The following is a 26634-nucleotide window of genomic DNA, read 5'->3' on the forward strand; positions in this document are numbered from 1 at the left end:
AGCAAACCACCCCTCCCATCCCAACAAAAGCCCAGCTCCATCCCTGGATCTCAGGCCCACCCGCGTCTGGTCTTATCCCGTTTACAAGGAATAGGACCCCGCGGGGCGTCGCCGATCTAACAGCGACCTAACTAACTAGATATGTTACTATTGGGGACAAAGGAAGCCTCTTGGAGCTCCCAATCAGGTGACCACGGGTGGGCACGCCCCACGGGCCAGCCAGACAGTACCACATCATACACCACATATCGTACAAATGACTATATTCAAGTCCCAATGTCTCGGCCCCGTTGCCCCAGGCGGCCCAGCCATAAGCTACTTATCTTCCGTAGGCTCTGCCTGAATGCCTGATTCTTGAGGACTGCCCAGCGCGTCTAGCCAGTCCATCGCCTCAGTTGGTGTTTCGAAAAACAGGGATCTGCTTCTGTAGAAGACTTTCAATTTGGCCGGGTAGAGTAGCATATAACGATGGCTAGCTTCACGAAGTCTCCTTTTCACCGCTCCGAAGTGCATCCGACTCCGCTGTACTTGTAGCGTGTAGTCAGGGTAGGCCGTAATCTTGGCCGATCCTCTGTCAAATGTTCCCCCTTTTCGAAAGAATTCAAGAATCTTTTCGCGATCACGGTAGTTCAGAATTTTCGCGATCACCGGCCGCGGGGGGGGCCCCGGGAGGCGGCCTCCTGGTTAGGGCCCTATGAGCTCTCTCAACTGCAAACCCCTGGGTCAGTACCCCGCCGGTAATCTCCTGCAAAAGCATGGATTCCACAAATTCCGTGGGGTCTGGCCCTTCAGTTCCTTCAGGTAGGCCCACGATACGGATATTGTTGTGTCTGGCACGTCCCTCCGCCTGCTCCGCTCTGTCCTCCAGGTTGCCCACCCGTTGCACAAGGGCGTGTAGCTCCTTTTTATGAGCAGCGCAATCTGCTGTGTTTGTGGCCGTCTCCTTCTCGATGGCCCCCGCGCGTTCCGAGACCGCCCTCACATCCAGCCTAAGCAGATTCACCTCCTCCTGGACGGCACCGATCTTGAGGTTTAAGCCTTCCTGTAGCTCTTTCATGGCGAGGCCCAGCTTGGTCTCCCATGACACTTTTAAGTCCGCAATCGCCGCCAGCACCTCCTGTATCGTGCCAGGTGACTCCGCGGTCGTCACAGGGGTCTCTTTGATCTTGCCTCCTTCCGCCCCTGGGGGGGACTTGGCGTAAGCCTCCATCGTGGGCTGTTTGGCCTTGGGTTTCACACCTCTCGTGGTCATAATGTTGTATGAGTCGGGCGGGGGCCCGTCCCGCCAGTCACTGAGGGGGAGTCACGCCACCCAACGTCCAAAGCCTGGCCTACCACACCATGGGGCATCCAACACGCCCGGAGCACTCCGACCACCAGGCCCACGGTCCTGTCGTTACAGCCACATCCGTTCGGCACTCCCGCTTGCTGGGCCACCGTGCGTCCTAGGCGGCGCTCATGTGTTTTAGTCTCCGAGCAAAGGGACGCAAAGGTCCAGCACTCGTGATCGCGACACTGACTTCATGATCCTCGGTGTTCGCAACGTGTCGCCGCCATTTTGTCTAGTCCGCCTGTTCAGGGCTCGTCCCAGTCAATCACAATTATTTCGATTTCTAAGCCTTCTGAACGTCCCAAACTTTCACAGGATGTAGTGGTGGCATTCACACACCTGGACATCGATTTTCAACGTACCGCCGGCCCCCGTGGACGTACCCCTCCATCAGGATCAAAACAGGATCAGCGGAGCTCCTCCAGAGTGCGACCTCTTACATGGCCGTCCAAGCCACGCCCCCTTGTCGGATATACAGTTTGGCTTTAGGCCTGGGGTTTCACTGTTGATCAGGCCTTGAATCGTTATTTGCTGGTGATGCATTTGGTCTTAATGAAGGGTGAATCCATCTTCCTGGCATTCATGGACAAGAGCACTGCTTTTTATAAAGTAAACAAGCAAATCTAGGGGCGGTGGCTGGGTCCATGAATTGCCCACGGGAGATATTGTCGGTGTTACAGCCAATTCACGGGCTTGTGTGCGTTAAGGGGGAAGCAGGGCAATGTACAGACTTTTTATTTTTACGTCAACCTGGGGCTTTGCCAGGGCTGTGTTCTGGCACCGGTCCTTTTTACTCTTTATATTAATGATTTGCATGGAGCCCTGGTGGACTTCGAGGTTGATTCTGCTAGATTGGGAGATAGGGCCTTTCCGATCTTGGCCTACGCTGACGACAGAGTCCTCATTGCCCACACGCCTAATGAACTCTTAAAGCTGATTCAGGTGTATGCTGATTTCATGAGTGCTTTGGGCCGCAAGATAAACACCTCTAAATCTGCAGTGATGGCCGGTGCGAAGGGAAGAAAGGTGGTGAAAATGAATCCGATGGTATGCAATGGAGCAGTTATCCCGAGGGTTCAGGAAGTCAACTATCTGGGAATGCGATTTTCCTCTGTGGTAACTGGCCTAGCTCATATAAATCAAGATAAGGTCAAGATGAGCCAATGTTTGGGTGGTCTCACGTTTTATTGTTATGTGCCAAGGTCAACCCTCAGCATGATTTTAAAGGTTTATGAGGTTCAGACAAAGGCAGCATCTATTTATGGGGTCATGCGACCCAGAAGATTTTCAAAAAATTGCTGGGTCTCTCAGGGTCAGCACCCAGTTATGCAGTTGGGTGCTGGCTTTTTAGAAGATGTCTGGCATCTGGCCCCAATTCTTCACTGGCTTTGCATATGGTCTAATGTCAATGCGGGTTTGACCCATTTTATTATCAATGCTTTATTAGCCACGGAGGATTGGCACAAAATTCCTTGGCAATCTTTCATTAGCACCACCTATTACAGTTGAATGCACCAGCACTTTTTCTGCAAGGCACTTTATTGCCTATTGCACAAAAAATCTTTTATAAGAACTTCTTTAGCCTTGCAGTTAAAGAACAGCGTGAGTCCAAAGAACTGTGGGTTAATGCAAATAGATTGCTTTCAGCAATCAGCAGAGTGGATTCTATAAAGCACGATCACACACTGAGTTATACAGAAATTGACCATTGGTTGATAACTCGGGCTCGCTTTAACTGCCTAATGTTAAGAGCTAAATACTGTAAGATGGGAAGGTTTCCTTGATGAACGCATCGAGCTGCCCATTGTGTGGGTATGCAGTTGAAGATGTTTTGCATCTGGTGATATTCTGACCCGCTCAGGGAAACATTAGGTAAGCTACAATTCTTCCTGTGCTAAGGCAGTTGAATTTTAGACCGTGTCGTCCTGCTTTATTTTATTTGCTTTTAGCTGATTTGCTGTATGTGGCTTGGGCTCTGCCGACTTTTTTTAATACTCCATTGTGAACCGATTTTGATTTTCTTGAGTTAAGCATGAATTCATGTTTATATTTAATTGATTTTTACAAAACATTGTGAAATTAGTTTTGTAAATAGTTTTTTCTGAATTTATTGTATTTTATTGTGTGTATTCGGTGCTTGTTTAATGGATTTTGTTTTTATCTGAATAAACATATATTGATTGATCATATCTATGGTTCTCACTGATCACACAGCATCAAGCATTTCTTCATTAGGCTACAATGCACAGAACTCAGAATTCTGCAGTATGGGGGTCTAAAAAACAAGACAAATAATTTGGAACACACAGGGTGCATTCCACTCACCCTAGATAAGAACATGCTTTGTGTTTTCTAATACAAGAATGAGGGCCTCCCCCTACTTCACAAACCGGATAACTGTGCAATGTCAAGAGCGAGGAGAGGGAATTTCTATATTTGGATTATTTTCCCTGTGAATGACATTCGGGTGGCTAACTCCCTTTCCCCAACCCATTTACTTATATCTATAGCTTTCACAGAATACAACATATCAGTAATTTATTAATTAGGCTATGATGCAGGGACCTCTAACCACAGCCCAATGTGGAGTATATCTGTGAAGACACCTAGGGTACTTTTAAAATATAACTTATAAAATGCTACACTGTAAGTGATGGAAAACATTCGCTATTTTACACAGCACAGACAAAACCATTTAGGCATTTATTTACATTTAATCTCCATCCACTTCAAGTACAATCAAAAAGGATCTAACTCACACTAGCAACTACAATACCCTACTCTCATTCTATCAATAATGTTTTAGCAGCCCCTGCACTCTCTGCGCAGACATGCTACGTGTTCTACACAAAGTCAAATTTCACTCGGCCTTCATGTAAGGCACAGGGCATTTTCCCACTATAAAATAAAGGTATTCCATTTGGAAAGGGCACTCCAGTGGTAACCACCACACCAATTCCCTTGCAACCCAAGCCCAGGGACATGACAGGGCAACGAGCCTAGGAAAATGATCTAATTACATTTGTGGCTTTTTAAACTCACTTTGAATATTTCTTTAAAGGTGCTGAGCCAGCAGATGCCCTCTAGTGTTCCCAGTGAATTGCCATTCAAAGGGCCTCACCTGGTCCCTTACTCCCGTTTTCAGGAAGGCAGGTCTGTCTCAGATGAAGTTGGTTCCAATTTTCTCATGCATGGATAAGACCTTGTCCTCTCCGGATAACATACATAATCAGCACTCATCCAGGAGGAACAGGTGGTGTTCTTTCCCGCAGCTTTTAGTTGCAAAGTCCCTTATTCCATCTGTTCCTGCTTTTTAAAATGTGTTCTCATTCCATTAGAACAGGAATGTGGTATACCTAATGGAAAGCAGGGTCAACACTAAGTTCAATAATGTATTATTTGTAGTCTGATCAGAGGCCTGACATTCTGGTCACTGCAGATCTTATTCCCTTTGAACATCATGATTGCTATTTTAGTTTGTATTTCAAAGAATATCAAGCCCAAAATTGACTTGCTAAGCTGGGGGCTGCTCATTACTCAGAAGGCCTGTTTCCAAAGCCTTTTGTCCTGTGGATTTAATGGGCTTTTCATGATTAAAAGCAAACACAGGTTATACATTCCAGATGGTCAATGCAAATCCCGTCAGAATCAAACCCAACCCGCCACACAGGGACCTGTATGCAGGGCAGAAGTGAACAAGTGAGCCTGTAAGTGATTTTACTATAATTGTATCTTGAATAGCCACAAGCCAAATCAGTCTATCTTATGGTTCTGTATTACTGAAAGGCCCTTTCACATCTATTGTAATGGCAATGTGTAAGCCAACACAAAACACTATGCTTTTCAATGTACATAGTAATATATTTGTAATCCTGAATACACCCACAATTGGCAGTCTATATAAAATGTCATATTTTACTTATCTTTTCTCTGGTATAAAGTTTAGAATCTGCATATGGGGGGTCATTTCTTCATATGCACGAGAAAGGTGCTTCTTTGGAAAACATAGCAACATCCTACAAAGTCACAGGAATATTTGTCTTTAAAATTGATATTTGAGTAGTACATTGTTCTTACTTGGAAGAAGGCAATCACTGAAAAAAACACCTCTTTAGAGAAACACTTAGTTGCCATTGCACACATCATTGGTTCTTTTCTCCTGTTTAACATCTCTGACAATGTTAAAGTGTAAGAAATGTACAAGAGATTTTGCACATGATCAGTGTTTCCAAACCTACTGCTGTTTGTCTTTAATTTATTTCCATTATTTGCAGCACACATCCACTTAGTAAATCTTGGATTTGCAGTAACTGGATAGTTAATTATGGCACATGTTGAATTTTTAAAGGCTTCAAGCATGCCAGATATCAAAATACCTTGTTCAAATGTAGAACAAAGTTTCATATTCCAAATAACACAACATTATTAATAATAATTGTATGTTTTAATCTAAAAATAACCGAACTGTAATACATTAGTGAAGGATTTTTACAGAATATTCACCAAAACAAGTACAACTCAAACAATAACTTAAGGACCGCAATAAAGCTCCCACCAATACAAGTGATAATAATCACTACAATACTTAGTACAAACTAGGCCCGCACTTCAAAAAAGGAAAAAACAGTTCCAAAGCAAGCAGTTTCATTTACTGTTTGATGCTATGAATGATCTCTTTTGCTTTTGAATTCATGTACATTTGATGTAAACTCTAATAGAATGATTATGAATGAAATAATTGAAGATGAGTTATTTTTAAGTATATTAAAAATTAATTGAGGTTTTGTCCAATAACGAATGCAACTCTGGACCCTCATTAGATCTGAGGCATATTTAAGTTCAGTTTTATATGGACTTTTATAGCCAACAGGCCCGATCCACATGCACCGAAAGCAAGCAAATTACCATAAAAGTACTACAGATGTTTTTGAATAATGAAAGTATGCTCCCCAATTGATGAAGGCATGCCTCCACAAAACAGGTAAAAATGTGAAATATTACAGGCTATCTAATACTTTAAACTAATTAAAAGACATAATTCAACCAAATGCCAATGTCATTGTACTAGAACACAAACTGTGATTCTAACAAAATATTTGAGTTTTACACCTGTAATTTGAACAAATTATAACAAAAGAAAGTGAGTGATGAAGGAACCCCCAGTGTAGTGATTGATTTATAAGGGCATGATGATAGCTCTTGTCTGTGTGGCAAAAGATTGTAAAATGTTAAAAAATGCATACCATTTTTTATAGGTCTAAAAACCAGCACTCAGAAATAAAAAAGTAGTCTATGAAGAAAGGGGTTTTATAATGTTGAACATTTATATAGTACGCTAATACACAAATGTCTTTAGCCACTGAATTTCTAGCTGCCTAAGTCAATAAATGAGTTTTCAACTGGGACGGTCTGAGGGCAAAGAAAAGGGTGGAGGCGGTGGAGGTCGACATTTCAGCTGCCTTGACTGAGAAGTGTCTGCCACCTTTTGAACATAGCCGAAAGGAAGGAATGCATAAGAGATGTTAGTTAGCACATCAAATGTTTTTTTCCCGAAACATAGGGTGTTCGTTTGGAAGAGAGTTAAGTGTGGGCCAAAGAGGGACCACATTTATAAGATAAACCAGTGCAATAAGATATATCAGCAAGGACATGATCAACATTGCATAAACTGTAAATAAGTTGAAGGCAGCATTCTGCACCCTTTGAAGTTTAGAAATAGGTACTGGGGCAGGCTCCCCTCGAGGGCATTACAGTATTCTACTTTGGCATTCATTGAGTATCCAAATACTCGTTTCCAATGTGGGCTGTGACCAAATCACTTCTGGGCTGCAGCAGTACACAATGACTAGTGGCTAAAACGCCTACTCTGCCCTCACACTTCTACAAGCCAAGAGTGTTCCCAACCATAAAGGTGAAACAAGCACAAATAAAAGTCATGCATCATTGGCCTTTTGTGGAAAGATGGGCTGAAGACAGGCTATATACACTCTTGGGAGGTGTGAATGGTAAACTGTAGCAAACCAAGCAGCAAAGTCCCAAATAAAAGCAATGTCCAATCAAGGTTCTATTAACATATATATACTTTCCTTAAACACACCATACACCAAAATAACTTAATAGAATACACTACTAAAACCCACCCCTGTGAAAAGATCAAAGAATTTGCAAGAGATCGAGGCCCTCTTGGTAATGAAACGGGGTGAAAGGCAATCAATTTCCACAATGTTTGTAAAAGGATATGTTTTTTTGAGAGAAAGGGGATTAAGTGTGACCTAACCAGTCTCTAGGGCCCAAAGATAGACTGGGGTTGGGAGGCAGTTGGCATGCAAGAATACCTTCTCGCTCTTCTTGATGCTTCAACAGCATCAAACAAGTCTTCTTGCCACTGTGCTAGCAGTTCAAATCCGGTTTGGAGGCGGTGAGTATCAGTAATCCAGACAGGGAGCAAGCGTTGAGCCGGGTTTGACGGGAGGCAGGCAGTAGTTTGATTTCTTCCATGGTGGTGAGCTTCTGGCTCGAGCCGAGAGAACAATGTGCTCAGCTGGTGTAGTGGCAAACTGTTCAGAGGTTGTAGCAACAGTAGTCCAAAGGGTTTGAAGACGTGCCAAAAAGTGCACCACAGATTCCATTGGTTTGAATGCATCTGAACACAGTCACAATGCAGGAGACTAATTGATTGGCTTCTTCAGTTGCTGTGGTTCCCAATCAAGGTGCTCAGGTAGAAGATAGGCCCTCATTCTCCCAAAAATGAGGGAGGCTGAAAAATATCTGCATGGGTGCTTCACTTCCAGTGAGGTCCTGGGTACCGGAGTAGCTGGCAGAGAGGTGGGTCTTCCTCCAGTAACAGGTCATCTCAATGTACCCTCGGGATGATTAGCTAGAAGAACTCATCTCTGTCTTCGATCATCTGCCTTAACCTCTCAAGTGGTGGACTTTGGAAAGGACTGCTCTCTTAGCAGGGTCCAACAATTTTGTCTTGATGGGCTGACGTCTACACAGGAATCAAAGGAGGAGTGGGAGACCCCCTCTTTTTTATAGGAAAAAAATCCCCAGGTGACTGGATGAAAGCAGGCCAGCTTTAAGCAGTTCAATCCATGTCCTTCAGACAAGTGGCATTTGCCTTCTGACATCATAAACATCATAATTCTCTCTTGTCAATGACATTATGGAACCAATTATTTTCCACTTTTCCCCTCATTCTGCCCATAATGGGCAAAAAAGTGAATCATGATAACCCCAAGGCAGTAAGTGCTGCTGTGGTAAGAAATGTGAATACAAACCAGAACAGACACATGTGAGTTTGTGTGTATGGAGACCCTCACTTACTGGCAGGGACTCGCAAATTGGAAGACAGGCTGATTGTGGAGCACTCCGATACTATGCAGGATTGCTCTTCCGCAGATGCGTTGTATCCTGATCGCTCTGAGAATACAAAAGAGAGGGCCTATCCCCAGCCTAACTCAAATTCCTCATGTCTTAGTGCTTCCCACCATAAAATATAGGAACTAACTGGCCTCCAGCTATACCGTAATGATGGAGGTCCCAGGTGAACTAAGGGCCTTCTTCCCTATGGATTACAAGAAAAAGGGGCATCGGAATCCCTGACCAACCAATAGGGGAACAGGTGTGGAGAAGGACGGTGCTGCCATGTACTCAATAGAGCTGCAAGAAAAGAAGACGTTATCAGCAGTTACATTTACAGCAAACATCCCCACTACCTTTATCCCAAATGGTATTTACCTGTGCTGTAACTGAGGCTGGGTCTGGGAAGGGAAGATGGTTAATGAGGGAATGGGGTGAGGAACCTAACCTTGGTCGGAACAAGGGTACAGCTAGGGACAGGAACCTAATCCCAGGATGCATAAGGGCTTGAAAAGAGATAGGAATGGGGGGATCATGGTCCAGGGCATCAAATCCAAGGAAGGCACCAAAATAGATCAAGGAGGCAGAAGTCCAAAGTCAGCAGAATTCCAAATGTCACTAAATCTGGGTGTTAACAAATCCAAAGGGGCAAACCAGAAGTAAAAAAAAAAAACAGGCAAAAGGCAGAATCCACAAAGTCCAGGTACAGTAAATACAAGAACATGTCACTCGAGGAACAGCTGAGAAGTATAGAGCGGCCGCTTCCTTCTTGGTCTTGCTGACAGATTTTATCCATCAGAAGTGATTATTGGATACTGAGGCTTGAGCCTCATTACTCCATCCTCTCGGGTTGAGTGTGTAGTTGTGGGCTGGATTTCTTCATGGTCTGTGTGGACCTGTCAAAATAAGGCTGGTTTCATAGGGCCTTCATCATGATGGGCTGCAGGTATCAGTCAAAAGAATTTGCAGTGGTGGCGGTGAGTCTTCTGATCAGGGGGTTTGCAGTCCTTGGCAGAAGTTATTGCTCAGCGTCGCTAGATGTTCGTCTGACATCTCGATGTCCAGTTCTCTGAGAAGGCCAGCTGCCCTTGTGAAGAGTGGAGCTCCAGCCGCTATCCGCAGGGCCTTGTTCTGGACTTTCTGAAGAATCATCTGGTGTTGCTGCTGGCAGGTCATCCATGCTGGGGAGGCATACGTCAGGGTGTGTCTGATGAGCGCCTTATAGACATTGATCTTTGTCCAGAGGGGCATCAACTTGGTCTTCAGGAGTAGGTACAACGCTGCCAGCTTTGCTGATGCCTCCTGCAGAGTCTTCTCGATATGGCTCACCTGTTGTGTGGAAAGGGCAGTTTCTATATCCCTTCCTGTTTACTTTGGGTTTCCTGTATTTTTCCGATTTTCAATGTAGTACATGATTTTTAATTTCCCCACTGTATACAATGTATTGCACAACTTAATTTTCCAAAGTATTAGGTGATTTCTCTTTCCCAAATGTATTTTCCTCTGTGTCCCCTGCCCTGTGTGCAGGGGGTTGTGGACCCAAGCCATGATCCCATCAAGAACCAGTTCTACTTGTTGCTCAGCTGCAGCCAGTGACCGGACCCGTTCAATTCTTCCTCCCACTTGCCCCCTCCCTATAATTCCTATCTCCCCTTTGTCCTGGCATGAACCCTCTCTGAGCCCTGCAAAACGAGATCCAGATGTTGTGTCCATCATGGGTGGGGGGCTGTGGAAAGCCGCTTGTCCTACAGCCTGTAATTATCCTGCTCTCTGCCAAGTCAACAAGATAGCCCCTGACATCTTGCACCCTTTCTGAACCTCCTCCATTCCCAAGTTCTGCAATTAATCTCCCATAGGGGCCACAACTGTCCCGCACATTATAATTTTAATCTCCCCTAACCTGTAAATCACACAGAATCTAGTTTCCCCTATTGTGGGAATGGATGGAGACGGGCTGTAGAAGGACACTTGTCCTACTCCCTGTAATTACCTGAAAATGTGTGCCCAGCCTTGCACCCCATCTCACCAGGAAACCACCCAAATACATGTCCCGGGCAACAGCCAAACAAACCAGTTGCACATGTGTTCGTGGGTGCGGGGGTGGCTGGCCCTGGAGTGGGCAAGAGCAACAACCTTATATAAGCCTGTGGAGAAAGGACTCTTGTCTGCTCTTTGGCTGTTGGTGGTGGTGGGCTGTCAGGGGCAGTAGAGCTCAGGAGGCCCCTTCATCAGGTACTGTTGTCTTTCCTCTCCTTCTTTCCCCACCCTTTCCTTCTCAAACGGCTCTAAATTTCCACCAGTAGGGCTCCTGGCCTCTCTGCCCCTCCCCCTGTCTCTTTCTCTGTGTTTCTGCCCCTTTCTCTCTCTCTGTGCCTCTGCCCCTTTCTCTCTCTCTCTGTGCTTCTGCCCCTGTCTCTCTCTCTCTCCTTGTGTCTCTGCCCCAGTCACTCTTTCTTTGTGTATCTGCCCCTGTCTCTCGCTCTCTCTCTCTCTGTACCTGTCTCCCTGTGTCTGTCTTGCTCTGTCTCTTTCCCTCTCCCTGTGTCTCTTTGCATGTCTCCCTTTCTCTGTGTGTCTCTGTGCCTGTCTCCCTCTCCCTGTGTTTATGTGCCAGTCTCCCTCTCTGTGTCTTTCTCTCCCTGTGTGTCTCTATCTGTGCCTCTGTGATCTCTCCCTTTCATTCTCTCGCCCTTCTTTCTCTCTTTTCCCCCCTCACTGTCTATAGCGGCTCCCTTCTTCAACTCCCTCTCCAACACTTCCCGTTTTCCCTTGGGGTCCCCCCTCTGCATCCAAGGGTACCCCCCCAAGTTCCATTCCAGTGGGCATGTCTAGATAGTCCAGCATGTCTAATTTATCCTGCTGGTAATGAGTTTACTCCTCTTCCTTTAATAAATCTGTTCCTGTTTTCTGCAAAGATGACTTTGGTTCCTTTGTTGTGTTCCTACTTTTCAGAGTAGCCTGTCTGTTATTGCAGAGGGGGGCCCTACACCATCTGCGTACACAACACCCCCCCCCCCCAACCGGGTCTATTGACTCCCTGGTCCAATACTATGGTCTTCCAGACTACCTTCCCCCATTTTGGCCTGCCTCCCACTTCAACAGTTCATTTTGCTGTCCAGGGTCACACCCAAGTAGTGCCTACTTCTCTCCACTTGGTCTCCCCTTTGAGGCTGATGTGGGCGTTCCTTGATCTTATTTCGGGTGAACAGTGTGGCAGTTGTCTTGCTGATGTTGAGTTCTATCCACCAATTGCTGTACCATGTCGAGAGGGCATCCAATGAAGCTTGTAGGTTCTTCGCCACTTCCTTTTCACTGAACAACTGGGAGATGCCTGCAGCATCATCCATATACAGTGCCAGGTTGGTCTTGTTGATATCTGTCAGGCTGGCATTGGTGAAGATGTTGAACAAGAAGGGTCCAAGGTTCAATCTCTGAGGTATCCCTGCTCGGATGGAATGTGATGAGGACATCTCAGACCGCATGGCAACATGGAAGGTGCCGTAACTTAGGTAGCTTAACATTGTCTTCACCAGGTAGTTCAGAAAACCCAGGCCAATCATCTTATGTAGCAGTCCATTGTGCCAGACCCGGTTGAATGCTTTGGAGACATCTAGGAAGATGATTCCCGTGGACTTGCTGTTGTTGAATCTGTCGCTGATGTGTCCACCACTCCCAGCAGCTGATGGGTCATTCCATGCTCCTTTCGAAATCCAAACTGTTCCTTCAGTAGTATATTTCTTTCGGATGCTAAATCCCTGTGGTGGGCCAGGAGGACCTTCTCCAGGGGCCTTGATAGTCCAGAGAGCAGGCTGATGGGCGGTCGTTTGCTGGATCCCCCAGTTGTTTGCCGGCCATTGAGAATACGATGAACCTTGCTTCCTTCCAGGATCTCGGGATGTGCAGTAGAGAGCGAGGAACAAGAGGCATTTAAATAGCCCGATGTTTAGGCTTCATGATGTGTGTCATTGCATGTCACGTGATTGGTGAGGAGTCGCATGATTACAGGCGGGCACGCAATGAAAGAACATAGGAGCCTCTTTCTGTGTGGGATATTGATCAGTGCCATGGGGATGCGGACAGCGGTACATGCCTCGACTGGTGTGTGGTGAGTGTTGTGTGCATGACACATACTCACCCACTTTCTTCATGTGCCATTCCCACACCAATATGCAATAAATACCTGGCTTCCTGCCAGCCGCACACAACCTATTTATCACCTATGTTTTCCCTGCTCTCCAACACCCAATAAATATTTCACCTCCGTTAATTAGGACAAAGGATCAACCTATAGGACAGACCAAACCACGCAAACAAAATGTTAATTTCGTATACATGCACAAATGATGGCCAAAACAACAAACAGGATGAGCCTAAACCAACTACAGTTATCAGGTTGGCTATTCTCTAGAGTCTTGGTAATACTTCTGGAATTTAATCAAAATAAAGGGCTCCCTCTTGGAAACCAGTGCTCAAACGAAAAGGTTCCTCATTATTTCAGGACATGGGTTTCCATTATTAGTCTTCCTGTGTGGGTTTCCCAGAAGCTCCCAAACCCTAGCATTATGGCCTTGATGTGGTTCCCGAATACTTCCCGCAGTTCCTGTCAGTCTTGAGTTTTAGGCTTTCCTACACCCTGAGAAGCCGTCAGGCAGATTCATCCTTGGGGCGGGGGGGAGAATTAGTGCTGGACTTTCTCTTCTAAGGAAGTGTCCTGCCCTTCTTCTGATGTTTACCCTTTTTGGGAAAACCACTCCTCTGGTGGTTGGCAGACCCGTGGATGATGAGGGCCTTCTGGTCGACATGACGGCTGAAAGTCCTGGGTCTGCATGTTCATCAGCCCTAGAGTCTTGGTCCCATTCCTGTCCCTTGCTTCTGTAAGTCTGAGGTAAACTCCCTGCGGTATGCTTATGTCTTCCTCTGCCTTTAACACCTGCATAGGGACAACACTGGAACCTTCCTGGTCTGACTGTCTTTACTCTCCTCCCGAAGACCTTCACAATCATCTTTCCCTTCTTCTACCACCTCCTCCTGATGTTCTTGCAAGTGCTGTGTTTCTCTTACCACCTCCTACTGACATTCTGACATGGATGACTTCTCTCCCCCTGGAGTCTGAATTTGTTTATTACAACCTCCTCCCCAAAATCGTCTAACATTGCCCTTCCGAATTCTCCATCTTTCTCCAACACCGTCTTGACACTCTCCTGCCACATTCTGATGTTTTCCACCGGCCAGCTCTTGTAGATCTCCTCCTGCCATCTTCTGAAGTTCTCTTCCTGACAACGCTTGACATTCTCCTCATACAGCCTCCCAGTGTTCTCCTCCTACCTCTTCTTCCTGATATTCACTAATCCCCTCCTCCATCTCACCAGCCATTTCCTTATTCTTACCAACCTCCTCCTTATAGCTTGCGAACGCCTCCTGAAGATGTTGTTAAACTTAAACTCAATGGGCCTCATTACAACAGTGGTGGTACAGTGATACCGGCGACGGTAGTGCTGCTGGTGCCGTTCTCACTGTACCGCCACATTATGAGTTCTGCTCACAGGTTGTGCTCTGCACGCCTGGTCAGACCAGGCGTGCAGAGCGGCACCCGTGAGCCGAACTGGATAGCAACGGTACTGTTATGGACAGTATCGCTGCTACCATCCTCCCCATTCCCCTTGAGCACTATCGGGGCTCAAATGGGAATGGGGACATACCGGCACTGGGTCCCGCGAAAGGGGAATTACCAGGCCCGCCAAAGTCGGAATGGCCCGGTAATTCCCCTTTCGCGGGACCCGGAGCCGGACCCGAGTTTGGCGGTAGCCATGGCTTCCTCCAACCTCATAATGAGGCCCAGTATCCTCCTCCTTAGACTCTACAAACACCTCCTCAAGGTCTTCACTAGCATTGTTCACTGTAAGGGAAGTCTCACAATGCCTCCCTCTCCCTGGCTCCCAGAATACTTTTCTCTTGCTGAAGAGCAGTGACATATGATCTACAGTGTCTTTCTGCATTTGTGAGAAGCTTTATGTCTGTAGCTGGTCCCACGCTGGCATCAGCAGAAGCAGCACTGTGCTTGGCACTTTAAGCCAAGGAGACAAATCTCCTGCCAAGCATGATCCTAGTCCAGATGAGAGGCGGCACCCAGAGTTCCTCGATCTGAGGCAGTGGTCTTCAAACTGTGGGACTGGCCTTCCTAAATGGTGCCCGAAAGATGTCCTTAGGGCGGCGCGAGGCTCGTCAAAAAAGGGAGTATGGTGATTGCATTAAATAGAAAATATAAGACTTTTGGGGTAGCTAGGCCACAATAGTTTTACTCAAGTGGGGGCTCGGAATAAAAACAACGTTTGATGGCACTTATCTGAGGAGACGCGCAGAAGGCAGAGTGAAATTATTATTTACAGTTGTGACAGTAAACCCCTGCCCATTATCATTTTGGTTTTTCATAGCTGTAATGCGACAACAGTAAATAACGAGGTTTTGTTTTAGTTCTTGTGTTAAGTAGCATCACATATAGTTAATACTACCCTGTTACGTATTGCCGTGATTTGAGGAGAATTCAAATGGATTTTGTAACGCAAGCCCTAGGTCCACCATAGTATTTGACAGTTGCACTTGCTAGTTCGCAAGAGTTGGTGGCTGTTACGTCTTGGCTGGTTAAAAAGACCATCACAGTTCCAAAGCCATGGAACGACACATACATTTCCAGTGCTGGCGATGTTATGCCCAAAGAAGTCCTGTTTCCTAATCATGTTTCTTCTTGTGTTTTCAGATCGCTGCTGGGCTGTACCTTGGCAACATTAGAGGTGAGTTATGTTGATAATGGATTTTTAGAACACACTGCCTGGTTTTAAAGATGCAGCAACAGACTAGAGAACTAACCAGACAGCCATGGGAATGCCACTTACACCAATACATAAGGGAAACTCCTACAGCTGGGTACATAGGGGTTGGCATACTGTTTCTCACAAAGGTGTACCCACATTTCTCGCTTACATTTCAATTTCTATCTATTTTTATTGCAATACATGCCAATGAGTTACCCCGAATTAAATGCTATCAACCAATGTATCAATTTGTATTTGCATGTTTCTTTTTGATTTTTTTGTTTTGTTGTTGTTGCATCAATTATTTCGTGCAAAGAATAGTGTTATTCATAACATTTCCAAAACACTAAGATTAAATATCCTCAATGAATTTTGCAGCTTGCTTGTCATACTTGCGTAGGTAACTTATGACTTTTTGAAGATCCTACCGTGCAAAACATTGCATTTAAAATCAAATTCAAATAAAACGTCTCAAAAACACGTGTTGTGATACCCACTAAACACCCAAATGAACATTAAGTAACATTTGTAATCAAACAGGGTCTACATCTCCAATTATACGGGAAGAATTTTTCTTATTTAATGTTTTGTACAGGCGGCTCATGTACACCGTGCTGTGATCTGGACGTTTCGGCGGTATTGTAATTAAATCACCTTCCTCAGGACCTTGTGTTGTCTTGTTGTGTGACCCTGGAAAAGAAACAAAATTTGTGTGTAAACTATGTGTACCAGTATTACAAAACAAATGTTTTTGATAAAAAGGTCAATCCACTATAGTCCCTGTCTTTTTGTGAATGTATCACACATGTGTGGGTGCGATTTCTCGCCGTCACCATAATCAGTACAAAAGGGACCCTATAAAAACTCAAACAGAAAAGAGTTGAGTAAACATTGCTTTATTAACACACAAGCATTCGCGAATGGGCCACAAGTTCAACCGTCTCGCAAAGCAAGTCGTCAAAGTGCCGCCCTTTCCCCTGCACATCGTGGTCCTTTTATACCCATCTGTTTTACATTGTCATACATTGCTGCACATAGATTATGTCCACCACAAGGCGGTTCCTCCCAGTCATGACTTTGCATCAACGGTCAACAGTTCAACATCTGCTATTGTGGTTTCCTGTTATCTGTTATTCGCTCTCTCTCGTGCCCCTCTGTGTCCTTATCTCTGTGCACGAGGCTGTGCTTACTCATTCCTTCTCCACCCGTAATCTGCAGATAGTTTTAGCAGGCTCAGCATGCTTCGACATACAGTGACCAAACACAATTCTTCTGTTAAAAACAAGTTCTTGCCAGGTCAGCAGGTCTTAAATGTCGCTGTATAAAGAGAAGGCCTCTTCTTTTAACAAAGGGTACATTCTTTTAACACATATGGTGATTAGTACAAACTCCAAGTGTGAGCACAACATTACATATGTATGCGTACCTTCAATCCACCCTTTGCTCACACTTGAGCATCAATCTAAACAGTCCTAGCATAAGCAGATGGCAGGAAAGCAACATCATCGCATACTGTATGTACCATAATCTTCTCCAGGCCTCCCATGTCAAAAAATTCCTGTTGTACATGGCTTTTATCCATTGGATTTAGGCGCGTTATGCTGGAAGAACACATGGAAACACAGCACGACACACATACCGGGAAGCATTGGATGCAGAGACAAATTCCTACAACTATTGCCGCTAGAACCAGTATAGGCGTAAGAAGTTGCCATCCAATTTCTTTCAGGAGCTTCATCCACCAGCTATCTCCTGACCCTTCCTCCTGGTGGATGCTATCCGCCACTTTATGCAGTTTGTTTACTCCATCCAGGATTCCTGTACTCCCTTCTGGTATGTAAACACAGCATTGGGATCCCACCAAAAAACAGACTCCGCCCCTTTCTGCACTGAGTATGTCTAAGACATACCTATTTTGGAGAGCCACTAGCCGAATTGCTTTCATTTCATAAGTGATGTTTTCCATTAAGTCTGCAGATTCTTCGATTACGAACTCAAGGGCCCTGTTTAGCTTTTGGATTTCTTGACTGTTCATAAAGATGCCCGCTGGAGGAACCAGGACCCCCATCAGATCTATAAACGTTTCCCATCCTGTAGGTTGATACGTAGGAATTTTTGGGTTTACTGCTCGTTTATTTCTGCTGTGTATTTCTTTATGCAGAGTAGACGGGGCATATACCATCACAGCCGGCATTATTCTGGCTATGTAACATACCCCAACAAAATCTTTGGCTAACCACAAATAAGCCCTCTTGTTACAGACGTAGGCATGTCCTTCAATCTGTAACAATCCCTTAGTGTAGTTATTTAGATTCACCATTTGACTGCACCCCGAGATCATTCTTTGATTACCTCTTGCGCTCCTCTTAAAACATATATTCTTTGGCCTAAACTCTTGTGTGATGGTGATAGGGGGAGGAGGTTCTCTTACTATCTGTACCATAGCAGGTGCAAGCCCGATTCCCTCAGTTTTGATTTTATAGCGTATCTTTTCCTTTAGAAGGGTTTTGTTCTCTCCTCTAACATAACAAGCGGTATTCGGTATCATGTATTGCTGTGCTGACACTATTCTCATGTAAATTAATGTACACCCGGCATCCTCAGTAACTGGCGATGCGTACACTGGGATGCCTTCACTGCTATGTCGGGGCATGTGGGTGCAGATCCAGCAATCAGTTTTATTCACTACCCCATATGTTGTGTTTATTATCTTCACGTATTCATTTTTAGCATAGTCTTCCGGGTCGTGTTGGTCATAGGCATCTCGATTCCTGCTCTTGACCCAATCTGTTCTCCCTGTTTCATTTGACTCGGGCAACAGGTTCTTTAATTCATATCTAGATGGATGTTCCAGATACCAGAATATTATGGCAAATGCTATTAGTACTACTATCGTGCATACAGAAAACAAAATTTTGCCTCTTGTGGTACAAACTGGTATTTTCCTCTTACCTTCTGTGTTTGAGGAGCATACACTTATCCGTTCAGGGACTAAACCAGCATACACGGGTGTAGACATAGTTCAGTATATGGCTCAGTATACAGCGTATATCAGTTGCAACCTAGCGATATAGCAATATCCCCTATTTAAAGCACCAGTGTCCTTATTACTCTAATAGTGGTAGGTCTCACTGAAAACCTTCATCCGATCTGTCCCACGTCTCGTAGTGCCTGTCCCAGGAGGGGAACGCCGAAGGCCCTTCAGGCTACAAGCCCGTCGTCTTCAGTAAGGCACAATTCTGCTAAAACCAACAAGAGAGTCCAAATGTTCATCTCCCTAATGATCAAAGTTCAAAACAGTGTCCTTACACGTTGCTTGGCACATACACGTCACGGGATCGGAGACGATGGGCACACCTACTAATGGCGTCTGGCAGTACTGTTGCAACCTGGGGTTGGTTGGTTCCCTTTTCCGGAGGAATCAGTAATGGAAGCGTCTTCTTGACGTGATTCACGTGGTACCAGTGCGGTTTGCCATCAACTTTTACCGCAGTTTGTGTCGCGAGGAGCACCTGAAACGGGCCCCTCCATCTGGGTTGCAGTCCGCTGGTGCGATCGAAGGCTTTTATAACAACCCAGTCACCGGGCTGCACGTCGTGACCTTCTCCTATCAAAGGAGATGGAGCTACTGCGTTCACCTGTGCATTAATAGAAATCAGTCTATTAGTTAACCCAATACAGTACTGTTGTAATGCAGGCCATGCTTGCTCAGACAATCTCTTAGGTGATATGGGGGTCCCAATACTTGGTGGGCGCCCCATAACAATTTCGAAAGGAGATAAACCATGGGTACGCTTAGGCATAGTACGCATACTCAATAATGCAATAGGCAATGCATCTGGCCATTTCAGTCCCGTTTCAGCACAAGCCTTTGCCAGTTTGTTCTTCAGTACCTTATTTGTGCCCTCTATAATCCCAGCTGATTGAGGATGAAAAACTGCGTGGAAACGTTGATCAATACCAAGGGCCTTGCAAACTTTGCTCACTACTTCACCAGTAAAATGAGTCCCATTGTCAGACCATAGATATCTGGGGACCGTATACAAGGGCACCCAGTGTTTCACTATGCATTGTGCTGTGGAGGTGGCACTATTGTCCCGCAGGGGATATGCTTCCACCCATCCTGAGAACCCACATTTCATCACCAAACAGTAGGAATGTTTATTTACAGGCTCCAGCTGTATAAAGTCCATATACACCACCTCAAAAGGGCAGGTGGGTAACTTACTGTGGCCCGCCGGGGCCGGTACACCTTTCCCCACATTATATAAAACACATATTTCACATTGTTTTGCCCATTGGCGACAATACATTCCCAATCTTTTGTTGTACCACACAGTACTTAAAACTTCTTCCATAGTTCTTGCGTTAACGTGGGTTGGACCATGAGCCACGCTCACTATCACAGGTAAGTATGCGTCAGGTAGTACCCAGGTGTTCGTTTTGGTATGTGCCCATAGCCCATCTACCGTCTCCTCATATTGATCATCCTTGTGCCAAGATAGTCTTTCTTCAATGGTTGCATCTGCTTGGATTTCCTTTACGCGCTCCTTCGTCCCTTCCATAGTCACATCCCTCCCCACTATGAGCTGTCGGGCTTCCCACCGAGTGTCCCTTGTGGCAGCTAGTTTAGCCATCTGGTCAGCCAAAGAATTTCCCTGCGTGACATAATCCAGTGTTTTTTTATGAGTTGAGCACTTCACTACGGCCACCATTTTGGGCAGCGTAAGGGCTTGCAATAATTCAGCAATCAATCGGGCATGTTTAATAGTATCACCTTGGGAGGTTAAAAACCCACGCTCTCCCCAGAGTTTACCAAAACTGGAAACCACCCCATGAGCGTAGGCTGAATCAGTATAAATTGTCACTTTCATACCGCTGCTTAACACTAATGCTCTCGTTAGCGCAATTAATTCTGCTGCCTGGGCCGATTTTTCACACACTTTCCCACTCTCAATCAACCGTTCCCCTGTAGTTACTGCATACCCTGCTGTTGTCTCCCCATTTGGCAGTTTGAAACAGGAACCATCACAGAATAATATACCCTCATTATCAACCAGCGGGGTGTCTTGCAGGTCTGCTCTACCCTTAGTGTGTTCTTCCATTTGGATCACACAATCATGCCTAATGTCATCAGGTGAGGTGGGCAAAGGAAGCAGTGTCGCTGGATTCAAAGTGTTACACCGTTCAATTTTTACATTACTGGCAAACAGGATCATCTCATACTGTGTGAGTCTAGCTGTAGTCAAATGCTGTGTATGCAATCTATTCAGAAGAACATCTACCGTATGTGGAACCTTTACTGTTACTTCACTCCCTAGGATGATACCTGCACTTTGTTTTAGGGCTGTCGCTGCTGCAGCTACTGCTCTCATGCATGGGGGTAGGCCTCGAGCTACTGAGTCCAGAGTGCTAGAAAAATATGCACATGGTCTCTGTTTACCCCCTTGTTCCTGTGTCAGGACTGACACAGCGCAACCTTCCTATTCATCAACAAAAAGGCAAAAACTCTTAGTATAATCAGGTGTGCCTAAGGCCGGTGCGTGGCATAGAACATCTTTCATAGCTGTCAGGGCTTTTTCCATCTCAGGTGTCCATTCTAATGGGCCGATTTCTTGTACTTCTTTTAAGGCTTTTAGCATGGGCTGGATCAATACAGAGAATTCAGGAATCCAGTGCCTACAGTAGGATAAAACACCAATTATCCTTCGGAGACCCTTTGCCGTGTCTGGACCTTTTATGGACTGTATCAAAGCAATGCGATCAGTAGACAGGGTTCGCCCCTCTTCGGACAGCTCAAAGCCTAAATAATGGACCTTTTGTTTTACATACTGCATTTTGGCTAGGGCTACCTTGTGCTTATTCTCTGCTAAGTGCATTAGCACCAATCTGGTCACATAATGGCATTCCTCTTCGGTGGCTGCACATAATAGCAAATCATCAACATATTGTATCAGAGCAGTGTTAGCGGGTAGGGCTAGGTTATCCATCTGTGTTTTTAGTGCTTGGCTGAATATGGCGGGACTTTCTGTATATCCCTGCGGGGCTCTAGTAAATCGATACTGTCTATCTCGAAGAGTGAAACTAAACAGGTACCTGCTTTCTTCGGCAATAGGAATGCTGAAGAAGGCATTTTTCAAATCAATTACCGTAAACCATTTCGCTGTTTTGGGAATTAAAGTGAGTACACTTGAAATATTAGGGACAACTGGATATCTGGGTTCTACTATTTTGTTTATCTCCCTCAAATCAATAATGAAACGATAGGGTACCGCTTCATCACCTTTCTTGTGTACTGGAAGGATCGGAGAGTTACAAGGGCTATCATTTGTTGGCTCTACCACCCCTAATCGTATCATGTCCTGTACTATTTGATATAGTGCCTGCTCTCCCTCGTGTGATATGCGATATTGTTTTATCCTGGGCAACCTGGCACCAGGCTTTAGTTTGATTACTACTGGGGAAACATCCAACACTCCTACATCATTCCCATGAGTGGCCCATAGTTCATTCGGGATGTCTTGGAGTTCCGGGGGCAGGGTTTGCATTACTCCTATCATACTCATAGGTTTGCTTATGGTCATTCTCACTCCCTGGGGGGAGCAATATATTGTGGCCCCTAGCGTTTTTAATGCATCAATACCTAACAAGTTTTCTGGGCAGTGATTGGTCAATAGCCACCCATTCTCCCATTTTACCCCATGAAGTTCCGCTTCTACTATTTCACTTACAGGAGTCTTTATTGGATTTCCCCCAAATCCAACTGATACCTTGCTTTTATCCGATAATGGGACAGCGGGGACGGCTCTGATATTCACGGAACTGTTTCCAGCTCCCGTGTCTACCAGACATCTCAAGTTTCGGTGGGGGCCGATCCTAATAGAGGCATAAGGCCCCCTTTGGTCTATAGGAACCTGCACCACTCCCGCTATCTCATTCCGGCATCCTCAGGACATATCGCTTGTGTTATCCTAAAAATCATCGTTATAGTATACCCCTTCTCCACATTCTTCACCCTGGCCTACACCGTGCACTTGTGTCGTTTGTCGTGGCTGATACAGTAGATTGGGGGGAGGCGGGGCCGGCCAGGGAACATCCCCTCTTGCTTGTCCGTCAAAGGCATTGGGTTGAGGGGGTTTAAACATTCTATTGTCTTGGTTGCCGTACCCACCAGTCCTATTTCCTGGGGCAAATGTTGTCTGTGAAGGGGGCCGTACACCCCTTCCTCTCCCACCACTCTGGGGACACTGGGATTTCCAGTGTCCGGGTCTCTTGCAGAAGGCACATACATCTTGGGGTAGCCCATCCCTCCTCCCATATAGCGCACCTCCTTGCACTGTACCTCTTCCTGTCCCTTGGCCCCCTATCATGTTGCTACTATAGCCCTGTGACGGGCCGTTATAATTGTAGTTATACCTGCCTTGGGGCCCTTGATGCAACTGTTGCATCAACACTTTGGTTTTTAAATCCTTCTCTTGTCGTGCCTTTTGTTGTCCCTTCACTCTTTCCCCTCTTTCGTAATACCTAGCCATTTCGAGGAGATCCCGGGGGTTTCTAGTCATCCATGTACTTTCTGCCCTCCTAATGTTCTCCTGAATTGGCCCGTGGAGCCCCTCTACAAAGTTTGTGGCAAAGTACCGTTGGCCCGTTTCAGACCCTATCTCTAGCCCACTGTGCGCTTTGAATGCTGCTTCATAACGCAGAAAGTACTGTGCTACTTCCTCACTTGCACCCTGTATCACAGCGGACAGTTTCTCCACATTCACATCAAATGGGGGTAACACCTTTTCTAGAGCCCTCAGGACTGCCATGCCATGCCCCCTTAGGGGTTCAGGATATTCCTCATGCAGTTTTCTATTTTTGCTCGCATCCATTACATCTTTCCATTTTATTGTTTCATTGTCTTTGGCACGAAAGGGGGTCCATATTTCTTCTGGGACAATGGCTAACAATATGTTATCTACATCCTCTACTGTAAATAACCCTGGTCTGAATAACTTTCCTACTTCTTTGTAGAATCCTGCCGGGTCTATACGGGGGTCGGGGATGGACTTGGTGATATGCATTAATTCAATTCGGGATAAAGGGACATACACATAGGTGCGCATCATGTTACCAGTGGCTGCCTCTATGGTGGGTTGGCACTCTCTCATTGGCATTAATAATAACTTTTCCGTATTTGTTTGTTCACTCACAGGGGCCTGCGCTGGTGGCGAAACAGAGGATTGATGACTAAGAGCTTTCTCTTTTATTTTTTTATAATCTTTTAATAGTTTCTCCACCTTAGCCATCCTCCATTCTTCCGCCCCTGAATCATCCACTCTTATATTAGATAGCAGTTTCTTATCCAATTCCGTCCTAATCCTATTCCACTGGGACACATATCTAGGCTCCTTTTCCTCTTCTATATCATCCACCCTAATAAGAAGATATTTAATTACGTTTACTTGTATAGGCCAGCCAAGGCCCTCCATCAGACTCACCAGGGTGGACATGGACTGCGAGTGCATGGATGCTATCATACGATTAGCTACGTTTTGGCCCGCCTGGTCTGCATCTTTGAGTTTAGCCTCTCTTTCCCTCACCTCTCTTTCCCATGCCCTCTTTTCCTTCTCCCATTCAACACCGCCCCTTATGACTTCCGCTATTATGTCGGACATACATCCCCATAACTGAACACTGGACGCAGTCACTGGTAGTAACGCGACAGCGTCCTGATATGCTGAGGGCAGATCCGCAGTACTCTGTCCTCTCAATTTACAGTTACCCTCATGAAAGGTATATAGTTTAGTGGCCACTGTCCTAAATTCCAAAGGTGTCAAACGCCCCAATTGGTCCCGTAGGCTGTCATTGAGGGGTGTGCCATACAGCCCGGTCATAAGGATTTGCAAGTCTCCATCTCTATCCTTTTCTACAGTAGTCGTTCTCCTATGGTCTATCAACCTATCTGGGTCTCCATACTTCATTGGGAATTCCACCCTTTCACCCTCACTGTCTGCCGGTGGAGCTGTAGCTCCTGGAAACAATAATTCAGTCGTTGTTTGTTCTGCTTCTAGCCCTATCACATCTTCATATCGAGGCACCGGCACGGCAGGATACATACCCCCACTGTTCTTAATCATCATATGTCTATCCAACTGATCTAGCCTCTCACCCTTCTCTTTTATCTCTAGATCATGTAATTTTTGATTTACCGTTCTCTTCTGCTCCTTTGCTTTTTGTTTATTCTGAGCATTGCGCCTGCGCATTGCTTCTACCCTCCATAGTCGTATAGCCTCAAACTGTGCGGGTCTAACCCGTCTTTTTACTAACTCTATTTCTATTTTGGATATGTGGTCTATGTCAAAGGACCCGGTATCTGGCCAATTATGTTCAATCGAATCTTTTGTATATTCAGACCACTCCCTTAAAAACAATGTCGAGTTCAATCCATGTTTAATCAACATATCAAATGCAGGGGTTCCTTCAAGGGGGGCATAGTGTCTCTTGCCTATACCTCCCTTGTGGGAAGCCGTTTGACCCATCTTGGCGGTATACCGCAATTGCCTAAAACACTCACCTTTCCCAAATATGCACCTATTGGCTAACAATAATAATACATCCTCCTGGCGTATCTAACATATCATATCATTTCAACATTACTTCTTCATAGACGGACTTACCACCGTCCTCTTCACAAACCCTGAATCATTATTTCCTTATTCCATCATGCATCCGTCCATACCACTTATCTTAAGGGTCCCGCCAGAGTGTTCCAGACCCGAAGGGCGACAGCCTGCTGTTCCACCGCCAACGGAGCCGGAAAAACGAGGATGACGCGTTGGTTGCAATCAAAGGTGCGGATTCAGTTGTTGGGGCCCCGTGATCAATTCCTTCTCCGGTTCCGCCGCGGCGTTCCTCACCCAGTGACGGACTGTCGCTCTTTCGCGTCCCACTTCTGACACCAAAATTGTGGGTGCGATTTCTCGCCGTCACCATAATCAGTACAAAAGGGACCCTATAAAAACTCAAACAGAAAAGAGTTGAGTAAACATTGCTTTATTAACACACAAGCATTCGCGAATGGGCCACAAGTTCAACCGTCTCGCAAAGCAAGTCGTCAAAGTGCCGCCCTTTCCCCTGCACATCGTGGTCCTTTTATACCCATCTGTTTTACATTGTCATACATTGCTGCACATAGATTATGTCCACCACAAGGCGGTTCCTCCCAGTCATGACTTTGCATCAACGGTCAACAGTTCAACATCTGCTATTGTGGTTTCCTGTTATCTGTTATTCGCTCTCTCTCGTGCCCCTCTGTGTCCTTATCTCTGTGCACGAGGCTGTGCTTACTCATTCCTTCCCCACCCGTAATCTGCAGATAGTTTTAGCAGGCTCAGCATGCTTCGACATACAGTGACCAAACACAATTCTTCTGTTAAAAACAAGTTCTTGCCAGGTCAGCAGGTCTTAAATGTCGCTGTATAAAGAGAAGGCCTCTTCTTTTAACAAAGGGTACATTCTTTTAACACATATGGTGATTAGTACAAACTCCAAGTGTGAGCACAACATTACATATGTATGCGTACCTTCACATGTACTGACCTTGCTTTTCGCTTCACTTTCCCCTTCATTGCACCCTTGGCAGTCTAATGTGTCTGCTGATTATGGCCATGGCCCCTGCCGTTTGCTGTTTGGGATAACCAGCAAGATGATCCACACAAAAAAAGGCTGTGTCTGGAGAGTGAATTCCGTTCAAATGGGGCTCTGAGATATCGTATTTATTTATGTGTTGGTCTTTTATTAGGCGCTTATACAATTAGCAAAACTGTTTCAAAGTGCCCACAGGGCAAACAGAGTGGGGGGCAGGGGAAGACAATGAATTACAGCAAGGATGAATAATTGCAATAATAGTACAAACCAATAATGAGAATAAGGGAAGGGGAGACGAACCTACTATGCCCTGGGAGTGTTCAGAGCGTGCAAGTGCAGAGGGGGGAGGGGTGAGGTATACAGTGGTTTGATGTTCATGGAGAAGTGCTCAGGGTAAGTGCTAAAAGGAGAAATCTAATATTTCCATTACTGTCACATACAGGTGCTAATGTTTTATTAATAAGCTTTATACAGTGCTCCCCTTATTTCAACCAACCTGTG

The 26634-nt window shown here is 45.5% G+C and overlaps 1 protein-coding gene across 1 annotated transcript in view; it reads left to right on the forward strand.

Moving 5' to 3' along the window:
- The window catches only part of LOC138526111 (dual specificity protein phosphatase 22-A-like), a 316886-nt gene that overhangs the window by 25306 nt on the left and 264946 nt on the right, over positions 1-26634 (forward strand). The window contains exon 2 of the mRNA XM_069636482.1: positions 15447-15480. Within this exon, the coding sequence (XP_069492583.1) occupies positions 15447-15480 (34 nt within the window). The remainder of the gene's footprint in view (positions 1-15446; positions 15481-26634) is intronic.

This window comes from Ambystoma mexicanum, chromosome 1q (genome assembly GCF_040938575.1).
Source record: "Ambystoma mexicanum isolate Mex_15411 chromosome 1q, UKY_AmexF1_1, whole genome shotgun sequence".
NCBI lineage: Eukaryota > Metazoa > Chordata > Amphibia > Caudata > Ambystomatidae > Ambystoma > Ambystoma mexicanum.